The sequence below is a fragment of the Orcinus orca genome, chromosome 5, assembly GCF_937001465.1.
Source record: "Orcinus orca chromosome 5, mOrcOrc1.1, whole genome shotgun sequence".
In the NCBI taxonomy this organism is placed as follows: domain Eukaryota; kingdom Metazoa; phylum Chordata; class Mammalia; order Artiodactyla; family Delphinidae; genus Orcinus; species Orcinus orca.
In genome coordinates, this window is record NC_064563.1 from 14,465,104 (window position 1) to 14,478,550 (window position 13,447).

Below are 13,447 nucleotides of genomic sequence, written 5' to 3' on the forward strand. Positions count from 1 at the left end.
CAAGATGACGGTCACAGTCATCTGCTGGGCACTGTAGTACAGGTGAGTGACGTCCATCACCATGGGCACCCCTCATTTAAGGGGGGCTTCCATCCAAGAGATCATGATGGGTGGGCTCTGCTGGAAGAGGCAGCCCTGCTAGTGTAGCTCCTCCCAGCGTAAGTCTTGGCTGCACACTGAATGTTCTAACTGCGATCCCACAGAGACAGTCCCATTATCTATGATTTTTGTTCAAATGGTCCTCTCTGTGTCTGTGCCTGTGTTACCTCTCTCTTCCCCTGTTTCATCTCATCCTCCTGCACCCCTTTCTACCCTGAAACAGCACACTGGTCCTGTTTTAAGCCAGAGAGACCCACAAAGCCCCTCCTGTGATTTTTTTCCCTCCACATCCTGCCAAGCAGATTTTGGGCATCTTGGATGAGCAAGTTGTGCTCTGTTCTGCCTTTATACACATGCATGTAACAAAATGTGTATGAAAATGACTGAAAATGCTTCATTCTCTTTGTCCTGCCCCAAAGTCTGCCATTCTAAAGACAGGTGCCAAATCATTACATAGCCTGGTTTTGAAGTTAAGTGATGCTGAACAGAAGCTCTTTATCTGTTTTGGTTTTTGAGGTTTTGCCTAAGATAAGCAAGTCTGAGTTCTCTTCCAAAAATACCAGGCAGGTGAATTCTAAGATGTGAAATGGGTTAACACTGGATATGTCCTTCATTCTGCTTTGATGGAAAACCATTCTTACAGTTGAAGAGAGGGAATGGTTTGAGATGAGGGAAGCCTAAACTGTAATAAACTTGGCGTGAGGGATGATGAGAAGGAATAAGGGCAGAATGGAGATCTGGTCTCATAGGTTGTTGCGTGCAGACCCGGGGATATTGATATCATGTTCTTGGACAGTTAGTGCCAAATATGTGAAAGAAACTGCGGGATGTTCTACACTCCCACAGGATCTGAATTAATCCTGTTCAGCCCCTTCCTCCTCTATAGGAAGGAGGAGAGACACAGACATTTCCACCAGCCCACTGCAAAAATGTCTTACCATTTTCATAGCAACAGGTGTACTTGGCTCTATTTATTATTTAGAAATCAGGAAAAATGATTCTAGGATACAATTTATCATCATAGTCATCATCATTATTTTGTGGAATGTCTTGGGAAATTTCTAGCTGGAAATAACATAATACAGACCAAAACCTTTGAGAAGGCTCTTTCTGGCACAAAACCATGAAGTGACTTGTTTGAAGTTGCTGAGGGCATATCCTTTGCCAACATGAAAGTGTCACATGATCTCCACGCTTCCCCCTTTCCTTATTACTTCACAGAGAGGAAGTTGTGCAAAATAAATACTTGATGACAGCTTGGAAAGCAGAAGGAGGGGTACCTCATCACTGCCCATCACATGACCCTTCCCTCAATTTTTTTTGTTTTTTGGGTGTTTTTGGCCAGAAGAATCCAGAATTGGAATCAATATTCTTGCTCTAAGCTCCAGACCTCTTCTGCATTCTGTCTTTTCCAGCTCTTACGTCTCTGCTCTGTTATGGCCTTCAGAGTAGCGTGTTTATTTGGGTCCAGGGAGCCTACTTCTCCTCTGTGGACAATCATCACTGACATACTGCATCAGGAGAGAGAAACTAAAATGGGAAAAGTACGAAGGGAAGGGCTGTGAAACACTGACTTCCTTTCACATTGTGATTTACCTGCACATTCTGGGTTGTCTTCATTAAAGTTGATTGCGAAGTCGTGAGATACCTGGACACCAATTAAAATTTACAAAAGGAAGAAAGGAGAATGACAACATTAATCCAGTAAGGAGGCACTGGGGCTTAGAGTTTGCCAACAGATGCTCATTACATTCATTATGTGTCAAGCAGCGGGAACCATTTTAAGCCTTTACACAATCACTCTGAGATGGAGGGTGGATTCTAAGCTCCCTGTGGAGTTGAGGTGACAGGGAGATTTTCTAGAATCAGATAAATGCTGGCAGGAGGGGGAGAATAAGGCATACGAAAAAAAAAAATCCAAGAAAATATTTCATAAAAATGTAACTCCAAATAGCTTCCGGATAGAAGTGTCCACAGACCAGAGGCTTAGATTTGGTTGAGTTCTATTTGGAGCCAGTGATTAAAAAATGATAACTCAATAACCTAAGCTGTCTGCTTGACATGGCCATGGTTACAAAGGCTCCAGCAAAGCTGTTGACATTTAAGACTCATTCTAACATAATATACAGAGCTGCCAGGCAGGAGGATTTTCACATACATACAGGTAAAAATAGACTCTTGCTTTTGGAAAAGTAATAAAGAAATAATTCCAACACAAATTCCTCTACCTGGCAGGACATATGTACGAGGTCAAATAATATGTGGTTTACTTTTTTCTTTCTAAAACCTGATAAAATAAGAGGGGTGTCCTGGCATCTATACATTTTTATTGGGTCACTTGGAATTTTACTGAGACTTCTATTTCAAAGGCTATTTCCCACAGGACTGACTCTCTGGGGCCTAGAAAATAGGTCATTGTGTTAAAAGACCCCTCTTTTCTCAGCGGGGGTCAGAGCTGATGCTGTTGGTGCCTCGCTCACACTCCCTTGCCCTTGACTTTTCCAGGCAACTCAGCCGACTGCCAATCATCCCGCCTGCTTTATTTACCTTAAGTTTTTCTTGGGCTTCCAGAGCCTGCTTTGCCTGCCCAAGTGACAGGCTAAAAATGGTGGGGAATTAATGTCCCCTGGGAGTAATGTCCCCAGGGAGTAGCTCTTCATCATGGTCTGATGGGAGGTGGTGTGTCAATATCCCAGGTCTCTTACCCCTTGGGGTCTGTGTGCTCTCTGCATTGTCTCCCGGGATTCAGCTCTGGCTGTCCATGCTGGTAATGGCTTGTTAGTAAACCCTATGTTGATTTCTCTCCATTTCCCCACTCTCTACTGAGGTTTCCTCCACCTCTCAAATAAACTACTTGCCTCCAAATCCCTGTCGCAAGGTCCCAGGAGAGCACAAACTAAGGCGGAGGTACTTGTGGCTCAGTTTCAATGCAAACTGAGATTTTATCCTCAAGAAGTAAGTCATGGTAATTTTGTAAACACTCTGGGGGGCACCTGAGTTGCTGAGACCATCAGGGCCTGTCTGGGGCAGAGGGGAGATGAGGCATGGAAAAGGGTATCTGAATGGCTTTGGGGAAGCAGAGTGAGAATACGTAAGGGGTGCCTGTTAGGGCAGCAGGAATAAGTTAGCTGCCAGTCAGAGTGGAGCCAGGGGATCAGGACTTTAGCAAACAGCACGAAGAAGAAGTTGCTTCAGGAGGGCGACCAGGCAGATGTCAGGGATGAGGACAGAAAGGCCTGGAGCCAGGTATGCTGCACACCTTTGTCCTCAGCCCCGCTGGGTCAAGCTGAGACCGGAAGGCTGTCTGGGGGGATGTGAGGAGGACACTCAAGCATCTCAGGGCAGCTGGACTGGTGGTTGTCCAGGTGCATTCCAGGCTCGAGGCTCAGCACCTCTGTGAGGAAGGTGGGCACCCACCTGCCCACATTCTGGAACTGATACCCCATCTGAAGGGGACTGCATCTCCTGAGCTCTGGCTAATACTTTTATGTGTAATCTTTGAATTTTAGTGTTATCAGGCCTTTCAGTTTTTCCAGAGAAGCCAGAAATCTGACATTTTATATGAAATTGTCTAATTCTTAAAAAAAACTGTGTGTCAAATAGAATATGGCCTAATGTCTACAGGCCACCAGTCAACAGCTCTTGTTCTATATTCTTCCCCCACCATGTACTGATTTCCGACAAATGCTTCTAGAATTCTGTAGCATGGTCAGCAGGAAGGCCAGTGTGGGCTACAAAGCAAACAAGGAGGAGGACAGGTCAGGGAGACAGGCTACTCCGTCATCTCTCACTCCAGCAGGAAAAGGGAGGTGAACTCCCTCTTTCACTGAAGGCCCTTGGTCTGACGGCTCTGGGGTGGAAGCAAAAGTTGGCATCTGCCTCCTGCTGTTCAGCTCAGACAAGGTCAGTAAAAGAGAAATTGGTATTGCTTGCACTTAGCTGGGACCTCAGAGGCTTCCTGAGGCCGCAGTAGGAGCCTTGTTCCTCTCCAAGGTTCTCCCACCTGGGAGGCTGAGTCCCCTGTGGAGAGTATCCCACAGGGCCATCTGGTATACCATAGGAGAATGCCTCAGTTCCACTGCAGCACAAATCTCTCCACGTACAGTCTCTGCCTTCTTTGTGAGAAATTGGCATCGAGACCAAATAGGATTCCAGTGTCTTTACATGAGCCTTTCAACTCCAGAGTCTCTGAGCCCGAGCAGCGCTTTCTTCAGGATTTTTCTGTGTCTCCCACAAAAGACTGGTGCTTAGGGACTTGGGATGAGGGAGTCTGTAGACCTCACTGTCATGGACTTTCACTGTCAACATGGTCAATAGGGTCTTTCTCCAGGGGAGATCTGAATACATGGGTTCTGAGCCACTGGAGATCAACTTCTGAGTGTTTTCACAGTCTCTGACTATGTCTGTAAGAAGCTAAACAATGGAACACTTCATTTGGAAATGACTCTGAGAAGGCCAATCCAGAATACCAGGAGATTGGCTGTCATCAAAACAGAGGCTCCGAGGAGCTAATCTCACTGGTTCTGAAGACCACTTCTTTGGGCCCTTACATAATTATATCAAAGGTCGAAAGAGTGAGACTCCTGTGAGGGAAACCCAACTCATCCTTTGTTTATAGCAAAACACTCACTCACCGTGTACTCTGGGGGTATCCTGGCACCGAACCCAAAGGCTGGGAACATTTTGTCACTGAAATTAAAAGAAGAAGTTGCTACATTTGTCCATTTAATGAGGAAGAAAAACACGAACTTGCATTACTTTGTGAGAATAGGTCACTATGCCAAATACTGACTACCCATGCTTCTTGATTACCTGTGGTAACAGGGGATAGCAATAGTGTGAGCAACTAAAATCAAGAAATAATCCCCAAAGTTCATCACTTTACTGCTTTCCTTTACTATAGGTGAGACGATGGGCAGGAGAAGAATAAACATTGATTGGCACTACAATATGCCAGATATGATGCTAGGCCATGTACATACATAGTTAATTTTCACACAATGTTTGAAGGTCCACCTACTTATTATTCTTGTTTTACTGATGAATAAACTGAGTCTCAGAAAGGCTAAGAAAATGACCTAAGGTGTTTACCAGTGAGCACTGTGTGATTCCAAAGCCCATGCCTTTTCTATTATACCATCATGACTTACTGATTATGTACAGCATTAAATGCGATTTCCTCTTGCACTTCCCATAACTGGGCCTCCTGACCAGATCACAAATAAGACTCTTCTTAAGCAAAATTTGTGCTGTCAGGGGATTGTTGCAGTGGGGCTCTGGAGTATTGCTCTTGGAAGAAGGCATGCCCCCCTCAGGCTATCTACCTTTTACTTTCTCTCCCATTAAAAACACAACTGAGATTTGTTCTTGGAACAGTTCCTCCATTTCGCAGTTCTTGCAGAGCCAGCCAAGGAGAAAAGGAAATTCAGATAAGGGCTCACTGTCCCAGAATGCCTCTGGATGCAAAAGGGGAGTCCCAAGCTGAGAAGTCAAAGGATCAAAGCCAGACCGTCACCCATCACTATCTAACTGATTTAGAGGTCATCAGTAGCCAATGATGGCTTTGATAGAACTTCACCAAAATATAGCCCATTTGACCAAATTTGGGGCAGGGGTTGGGAGATACAGGGAAACCAGAATTCTCTGAAATCAACCTCTAAATTTGCCAGAAAATCACCAGTTCCTTCTTTCCCTTTCTATTGTGTAGATATGGGCTTCGTGGGGCATTGCACCTATCAGGTATTAGAAAAGGTATTAATGATGATAAATAGAAAATCATAAAATCTTATAAAGGATTAACCACAGCTCTGAGAAAAAAATACTTCTGGTCCTTGGAAATACTGAAATACTTTGTCTCAGAAATTCCTTCTTAGCCAAGACAAGGGTGAGAAGATGTGGGGAGGAATCAGCAAGGGAGATTTTAGAGGTACTTTCTAGTTAAGTCTGGAAGAAAACTGTTCTGGGTGGAGGATGGTCCTGCTTCTTCCAACTTGGATGGCTCAGAAGTCAAAACAGAGAAACCTAGAAGGCTCCACATTTTTTAATTTCTTTGATAAGTTTAGGAGGGGTGAGATTTAATATTCTACCCATTTCTAATCACAAAACCAGTGTTCCAGATGTAATGATATTCCTTTTAACCCTTCAAGCCACCCTTGTGGATTTAAGCTTGCTGAGCATGATGCACTGTTATATAACCGAGTTTCAAGAGTATGGAGGTAGGGAAAATGCCTCACCTACAAGGGGAATAATTAATGAATCAGGATGGTCTCAGTTATCTGAAGTCACAAAGACTCTAATAAACATACTAAAGAAAAAAATTCAAGCCTAAGCACAATAGATTTAAGCATTCATTTTCCCTGATTAGAAATAGAACTAGGAAGAGAGGAGTCTTATTATGCAAGAGGCAAGGGAAGGCACAAGCAAGCATCAGCATGCCAACACATCAGGGAACTTAAGATAGGATTCAGCAGCACTGAGTAAAGGGGTCATTTAGCAATTATTGAGGACTTGATTGGTAGAAACTTCCAACCTGGAAAATTCAGGGCAAATCACCACATTGCTGAAGGCAGTATTTCTTACTATTGGAATAAAATAGTATAAAATACTATCTAAGAGCCCAGGGTCTTCAGTCGCAGTGAGCTTGACGTCTTGAACTTCTTAGGGAAAGAACTTGATCAGATGACCTGCAGATGGAAGATGCATTTTTACCCTCCCTGGTAAGGAAAAGTGGGCTAAAGCAAGAGATTAATAAAAGAAAAGACAAATGACTGTGTCCATAAGGAAATGGAGATGAACTCAGAGCAAAATAGCATTTCAGAACAACTAGACATTTAATGAAGGCTGTTCTCTAAAGCAGTGGTCTTAAAGCTAGGGTACATGGACATGCAAAGCCCTTCGAGGGATATGAGAGCATGGCTTCTTTGATTTTAAGGGAAATCAGTATTCAGTTCCTCTACCTCCCCATGTATTCTTTACTGAAATTCATCTTCTGGGAACATCTCTGATGGAAATACCTGCTCCTGATTCACACCTCCCCTCTCCCAATTAACCTCTGCTCACCCACTAGGAATCTCAGCCACCATGGTGAGTTGCTCCCCAGTGTAAAAGCTCCACAGCAGAAAATAAAGAGACACTTCCTGATGTGAACGACTCACTAGCAAACAAATCCTTTTGTAAGTCAGATAGTTTTGCTCATTTTTGCTTTAAAAAAATTGTAGGAAGTGCTGATGTCAGGTGGTAGATCATTAAAAATACCTTTTGATGATAGATGTGTAATTTTTTGATATAAAATTTAGAATTGAAAGAATTACATAATACTCGTAGGCAAACTCTTTCCATTACCACGGACTTATAAAAACAAGCTTTCTTAGTATTTACATTGATAAAAACAAAAAATTGGATTAGTATTGATGCTAGATTTTCCCATTCTGGTCATAGGTAGCAGTCATCCACAGATATGTAAGCTAATTGGGAAAATAACCTACTATCTGTTTCACTAAGATTTTTTCATTTCTATTTTTTATAGGCAATAATCAGGTGTTGAACTTTCACAAATATTTATGATCAATTACACACTAATAAGGATTATAATAAGAACAAAACCAGAAGATATTTTTAAATACTTTGAATCTTTTCATTACAGTAAATTTTAGAGATTGGAAACTTAAAAATTTATATTCATATTTTAGTTAAAGACATGTGTGATACAGTGATCAATAAAGGAATTTCAAACCAAATTTTTAAAGATACATTGGAATGAAGTTCTATGGGGGAAGGGAATGTAAATATGAGCTCATGAAAAAGAAGAAACAAAATTCTCAGCTCAAACTGATGAAATTGTTCGCGCATTTTTTAAATGGACGATGGTAGGTATCAAATAGCTATGGCATTTAGATTCTGCTGGATGCATTTGCAAGAGTTAGGTAAGAGTTTTATTTTTAAATGTCCATATTTACATTACACTAGAATTTTCATTCTTTGTCACTATCTAAACTTTTGATGGAAAATGTTAGATTTCAATGCAAAAGTGTGTGAGGGCTATATGTTTTAACACTCTTTTTACGAGTATGTGAGCCAAAAAATTTTAAAGGTCATTAGTCCAAAATGACTTTTAAGTCTGACACTATAGTCCTTTTCCCTTTTGTGTAAGAGTATTAAAGAAAATAGCCTCTATCACTTACCAAGTATGTACAAAAGGCAAAACTTTTGTATCTAATCCTTACAACCACTCTGCAGGGGAAGTTAGATTAATCTTTCATTTGCAGTCAAGGAAACAAGGCCCAGTATAACATCAGGAGAATAAAGAGAGCCGAGCTGGGATCTGAACCCAGGCCCCCCTGTCACCAGGACCCTGTTGACTCTGCCCTTCATAGGAGGTTGGTCTGGTCTAATGATTCAGAATAATGTGCTAATATCAACAAATAACAGAATTAGCAGAACTCACCACCCCCAGGAGGCCCTCCTTGACTGTCAATCTCTCTTCTCACAAAGGATAGAGTTAATCCTTCCTTCCTCATGCGTCCCCATCCTTACATAGGCCATGTAGGGCTGTGATTCATTTATGTGCCTTTCTCTCCCATGAGACTGTGACCGACGTGAGGGGAAACCATGCTTATTAATCTCTCTGTGCCTTTACAGCACTGCGTGAGGGGCCTGGCACCCAGTAGGTCCTCAGCTGCTCCATCTCACCTATCTCTCCCAATTTAACTCTGGGTCTCAATCCTGGATGCCCATTGGAATTAAAAATCCTGATCCTCAGGATGTGCACCAGACTAATTAAATCAGGGTATCTGGGGGTAGGGCCCAGGTACCAGCTTGTTTTAAGGCTTCCTGAGTGGTTCCAATGTGGAGCCAAGGTTGAGAACAATGGATTAGTGTTGGCAGAGTGGAAAAGGTAGCGCTGTAATGTGACCTGCCTTCCGACTTCTAACCCAACCTTCTGCACTCAAACATGCCTGTGTCAGTTCTAACCTTGCCTCTGCACTGCTCTGAGCACACCTCAGAGGAGACGCCTGCCTCAGTGATTTCCAGTACCCCTGCCTTATTCTGGGGTGGCCAAACCTATTAAACGTCAGTCTGTATTAGCGAGCAATGTACCGTATTTATACTCTCTTGGTAGCAGCTAGACCAGCCTTTCTATGAGGGACATGGCACGTGGTCAGAGACTCACATCTCTGCTGAGCCCAAGGAGTGGATACCATCTTGGACTTGAGCAGCCTAAAGAGACCAGGTTGTTCGTAGGAGCTGGGGAAGGGCTACAACCAACCGGGAACAGATGAGTTCGTTTGTGAGCGCACGATCTTGGGGAGCTGGAGGGGAGAGAGGGCAGGGGTCTCTCTCTCAGAGGTGCATAGAAAATGGGCTGGCAGGGCTGCCTCCCAGGCTCAGGACCTGAGTCTGGTCTCCCCTCAAGGCCACCCTGAGAACTCCGAGCTTCACGCGTCTCTCAAGCTGTTCAGCTTCACGGATCAGCTCATCATGACCCGTGAACAGTGACTGTACAAGGCAGGAAGAAAACCCTTGGCTGTCAGAGGCTGGGAGGAATTTCCAAGCCTCTTGGGGATTAAAAACCTCCGTGTCGCTGCAGGAGGGGGAACAGCGCCTTCTGTCAGTTTTTATTGAAGTGTTTCTTTTTGAGCAACAACCTCACTGACTTTGATGCAAGAATAAATTAATTCCAAAACCCCAACTTGAAACGTCCTGACTTCCTGTCTATTGTCTTCCCACCCACACAGAGGAGAAGCGGTGGAACCTTGTCAGTTTTCAAGAAGCCATTAGTGTGCCCATTTCAATGCTGAGGTGCCTTTTTTATATGAAAAATATAAAAGCTCCACTGAGCTGAAGAAACCTGTTTTTCTTGGCCAGTTGGGGCTGACAACTTTGGTATTTTATTTTTAAATTTGTAAAAGAATCATTTGCGATGATCCTTCATGTAACCCCAAAAGTGTCATCTCTTGCTTTTAGAATGAATCTGTATTTTTGAGGGAATACAAAAATCCTCCCCAGGCTTTGTCTGGCTCACGTTATAAAGGGATAACAGCTCTAAAAGATGTGCAGGTCCCTCTGACTGTTGTATCTGCATCTTTCATGCAAGGTAATCAGGAAACAAGTTCTGCAGCTTGTCCAGTAAATCTGCTGCAGAACCGCAGCAAGGGCTCTGGGTGTCAGCATCTTAATTTCTGGCCAGCTCACCAAATCTCCTCTTTGGAATTCATTATTACACTGCCTTGTGCCTTGCAGAGTCAACTTTATTACTAAGCAGCTATTGTGTTGTATTAAGTGCTTTTACCTACTTTACCTCTTTTATGAGAATTTCAACATTTAAAAGTTATTAAGAATCCAGAAGATGTTCCCTCTCTTCCTTCTTCTCTCATATGGACACACTTGTGTGTGTATGTGTGTGTGTGTATGTGTGTGTGTGTGTGTGTGTGAGTGTATGTGAGAGTGAGAGAGAGAGAAAGGAGAGAATTACTGTTTTGTTGTTTTGGGGATGTTTGGAGAAGTTTCTGACAGTGAGGATGCAATATGTCCATCTTTTCCCTCCTTGGTAGAAGTCTCCATATGACACGAGCCTCTCTAAGAACCTCCCTGAATTGGGGGCTAAAGAAATCAGAGCTGAGATTCAAGTTGTCTTCACAGACAATATTTCAAGGTTAAGTACAAGTATCATTTCAACAAGGTAATTAAAAATGTTATTATTGCCCTCTGTTCCAAACGTGGAAAAGAGGAAGTGTTAGTAGGGGCCTTGTGTTTAGAGCTGTCTGATTTGACTGTACCTGTTCATTCATCCCCAACTGGCCACACACCCATCTGAGTTATTGGTGATGAACAGTATGAATCCAGAGACTCGCCAGTGGGAAGTCCACTGCTGGAAGCTTTCCTATTACCTGTCCTTTTGGTTTCTCTGCACTTTCTGGTCACTAGGTTGTGTCACTCCCTGTGGTGCCTGGGTATCAGGTTATCATGGTTTACAACCAATTATGAGACTAGAAAGAACAGAAATCAGGCTATTCCATGAAATCTCCCTGAAACCGGAGGACAGAGTCACTTTCTTTATTTTTCTGGTTTAATAGGTCAATTAGTTGCTGCTCATTACTAACTAGCCCTATATTACAATCATACCAGGCTGTCAACTGAGATTTACCCATATTTATATTTACACTGGTTCTACTTCAAAGAGCCTTCTTGATCAAACATGTGAACAACTTCACCTCAATCTGGAAATACTGGAAAGGCAGAATAAATTCAGTTCAATGTAATTTATGTAAATCACTTCTTATAGGGAATTCTCTTGGTGGGCAAGGTCAATATTCATTATCAAGTAAAAATAAATGTAATACTGATCTGATCTCAAAATCGTGTTTTCTATACAGACTTACAAACACATACACACACTGTCGTGGGCACACACACACCTTCTGTTAAAGTTACCAACAGCTTTTGAGGTCCAAGAAACCCCACTATTATGAGCTTACACTGTGGAATGAGCTGGATCTGGGTTTAAATCCTGCCCCTGGGTGTGGAGCAGAGCACAGATCACTTCACCTCCCTGCACAGTTTTCCTCTTCTGTTAAACAACACCCATGACAGAATGTTTAATGTGAGGATCAGATAGAATAGTGTCTAATAAACCAGTGCTTCTCAAACTCCAAAGTGCACATGAATCATCTGGAAATCTTGTCACAATGCAGATGCTGATTCAAATTCTCAAGTGGGACTTGATGAAGTTCCTAGGTGACGTTATGCTGCTGGTCCATGCACCAAACTTTGAGTAGCAAGGCACATACTGAAACTACAAAAGGGAAACCAAAATCGCTATCCAGTGGTCCTGCCAGCCAAGTAAGAGAAGAAAGCTAAGAAAGGATTGTTTTGGTGGTCAGTGTAGGCTTGGCATGAACTCAGTTTCTCTAGGTGTGGAGAGGATAACACATTTGGGACAAAGCTTTATTCTGTCCTCTCATGAGCCTCAGCATAACTTCATTTCCATTCTTTGGCCCAGGGTCAGGCAAGGGCCACAGGAACCCACAGAGATGGGGAGTCTCATACCTGTCATAGTCTTGGCAAATCTCCCCCACAGCTACCAAGGCCTTCAGGTACTCATTGGGCTGGTAGGGGTGGATGTAGTGCAGGGAACAGCTGTTCCTGGGGTCCCCATTCGAAGCCGTGAAATCTATAGCTACCTGGAAGAGAAGATAGGAAAATGGGTGGATTTGATTTTAAATGAACATATTTCATAGGAATTGTGATTAGCCCTGAGAGAGACACAGCTGGTGTGTATGTGTGTGGGGAAGCAGTATGTTACACACCTGCCAATAAGCAGAGTTAGAGAAGAAATTCGTCAGCTTTAAAAACTAGTTATTCAAATAATGGAGAGGATGTGGAGAAAAGAGAACCCTCCTGCACTGTTGGTGGGAATGTAAATTGGTGCAGCCAGTATGGAAAACAGTATGGAGGCTCCTCAAAAAACTCAAAATTGAATTACCATATGACCTAGCAGTCCCACTTCTGGACATATATCCAGACAAACTCTATTCTAAAAAGATACATGCACCCCTATGTTCATAGCAGCACTATTCACCATAGCCAAGACATGGAAACAACCTAAATGTCCATCCGCAGATGAATGGATAAAGAAGATCTGGTACATATATACAATGGAATACTATTCAGCCATAAAAACAAATGAAATAATGCCATTTGCAGCAACATGGATGCAACTAGAGATGATCATACTAAGTGAAGTAAGTCAGAAAGAGAAAAACAAATACTATAGGATATCACTTACATGTGGAATCTAAAATATGACACAAATGAACTTATCTATGAAACAGACTCACAGACATAGAGAACAGACCTGTGGTTGCCAAGGGTGAAGGGGTGTTGGGGAGGGATGGAGTGGGAGTTTGGGTTTAGCAGATGTAAACTATTATATATAGGATAGATCAACAACAAGGTCCTACTGTATAGCACAGGGAACTATATTCAATATCTTGTGATAAATCATAATGGAAAAGGATATATAAAAATAATGTATATATATATGTATAACTGAGTCACTTTGCTGTACAGCAGAAATTACACAACATTGTGAATCAACTATACTGCAGTAAAAAAAAACTAGTTATTAATTTGGTTGAGGCCATTTCTATAGTCTTCAACCTCCCTCTCCCCTATGCCCTCTTTTCTCCTTGTCCAAAACAGAACTTGAGATTGACGTCCAGGTTAGAAAACCCAGCATCTGATCCACGACATCACCAGGCAGCAAGGGTAAGGGTGGAATATTGTAATTCACTAAGAAGAGTCCTTAGTGCTCTCCGGGGAGGACGATTCCATCTCTGAGACCTAGCTA

The 13,447-nt window shown here is 42.7% G+C and overlaps 1 protein-coding gene across 2 annotated transcripts in view; it reads right to left on the bottom strand.

Moving 5' to 3' along the window:
* The window catches only part of CPNE4 (copine 4), a 577,135-nt gene that overhangs the window by 12,035 nt on the left and 551,653 nt on the right, over positions 1 to 13,447 (bottom strand). For both annotated transcript variants that reach the window (XM_004283421.3, XM_033412228.2), the window contains exons 11-13: positions 12,145 to 12,278; positions 4,734 to 4,788; positions 1,696 to 1,747 (exon numbers count right to left, since the gene is read on the bottom strand). In XM_004283421.3, coding sequence (XP_004283469.1) covers positions 1,696 to 1,747; positions 4,734 to 4,788; positions 12,145 to 12,278 — 241 coding nt within the window. The remainder of the gene's footprint in view (positions 1 to 1,695; positions 1,748 to 4,733; positions 4,789 to 12,144; positions 12,279 to 13,447) is intronic.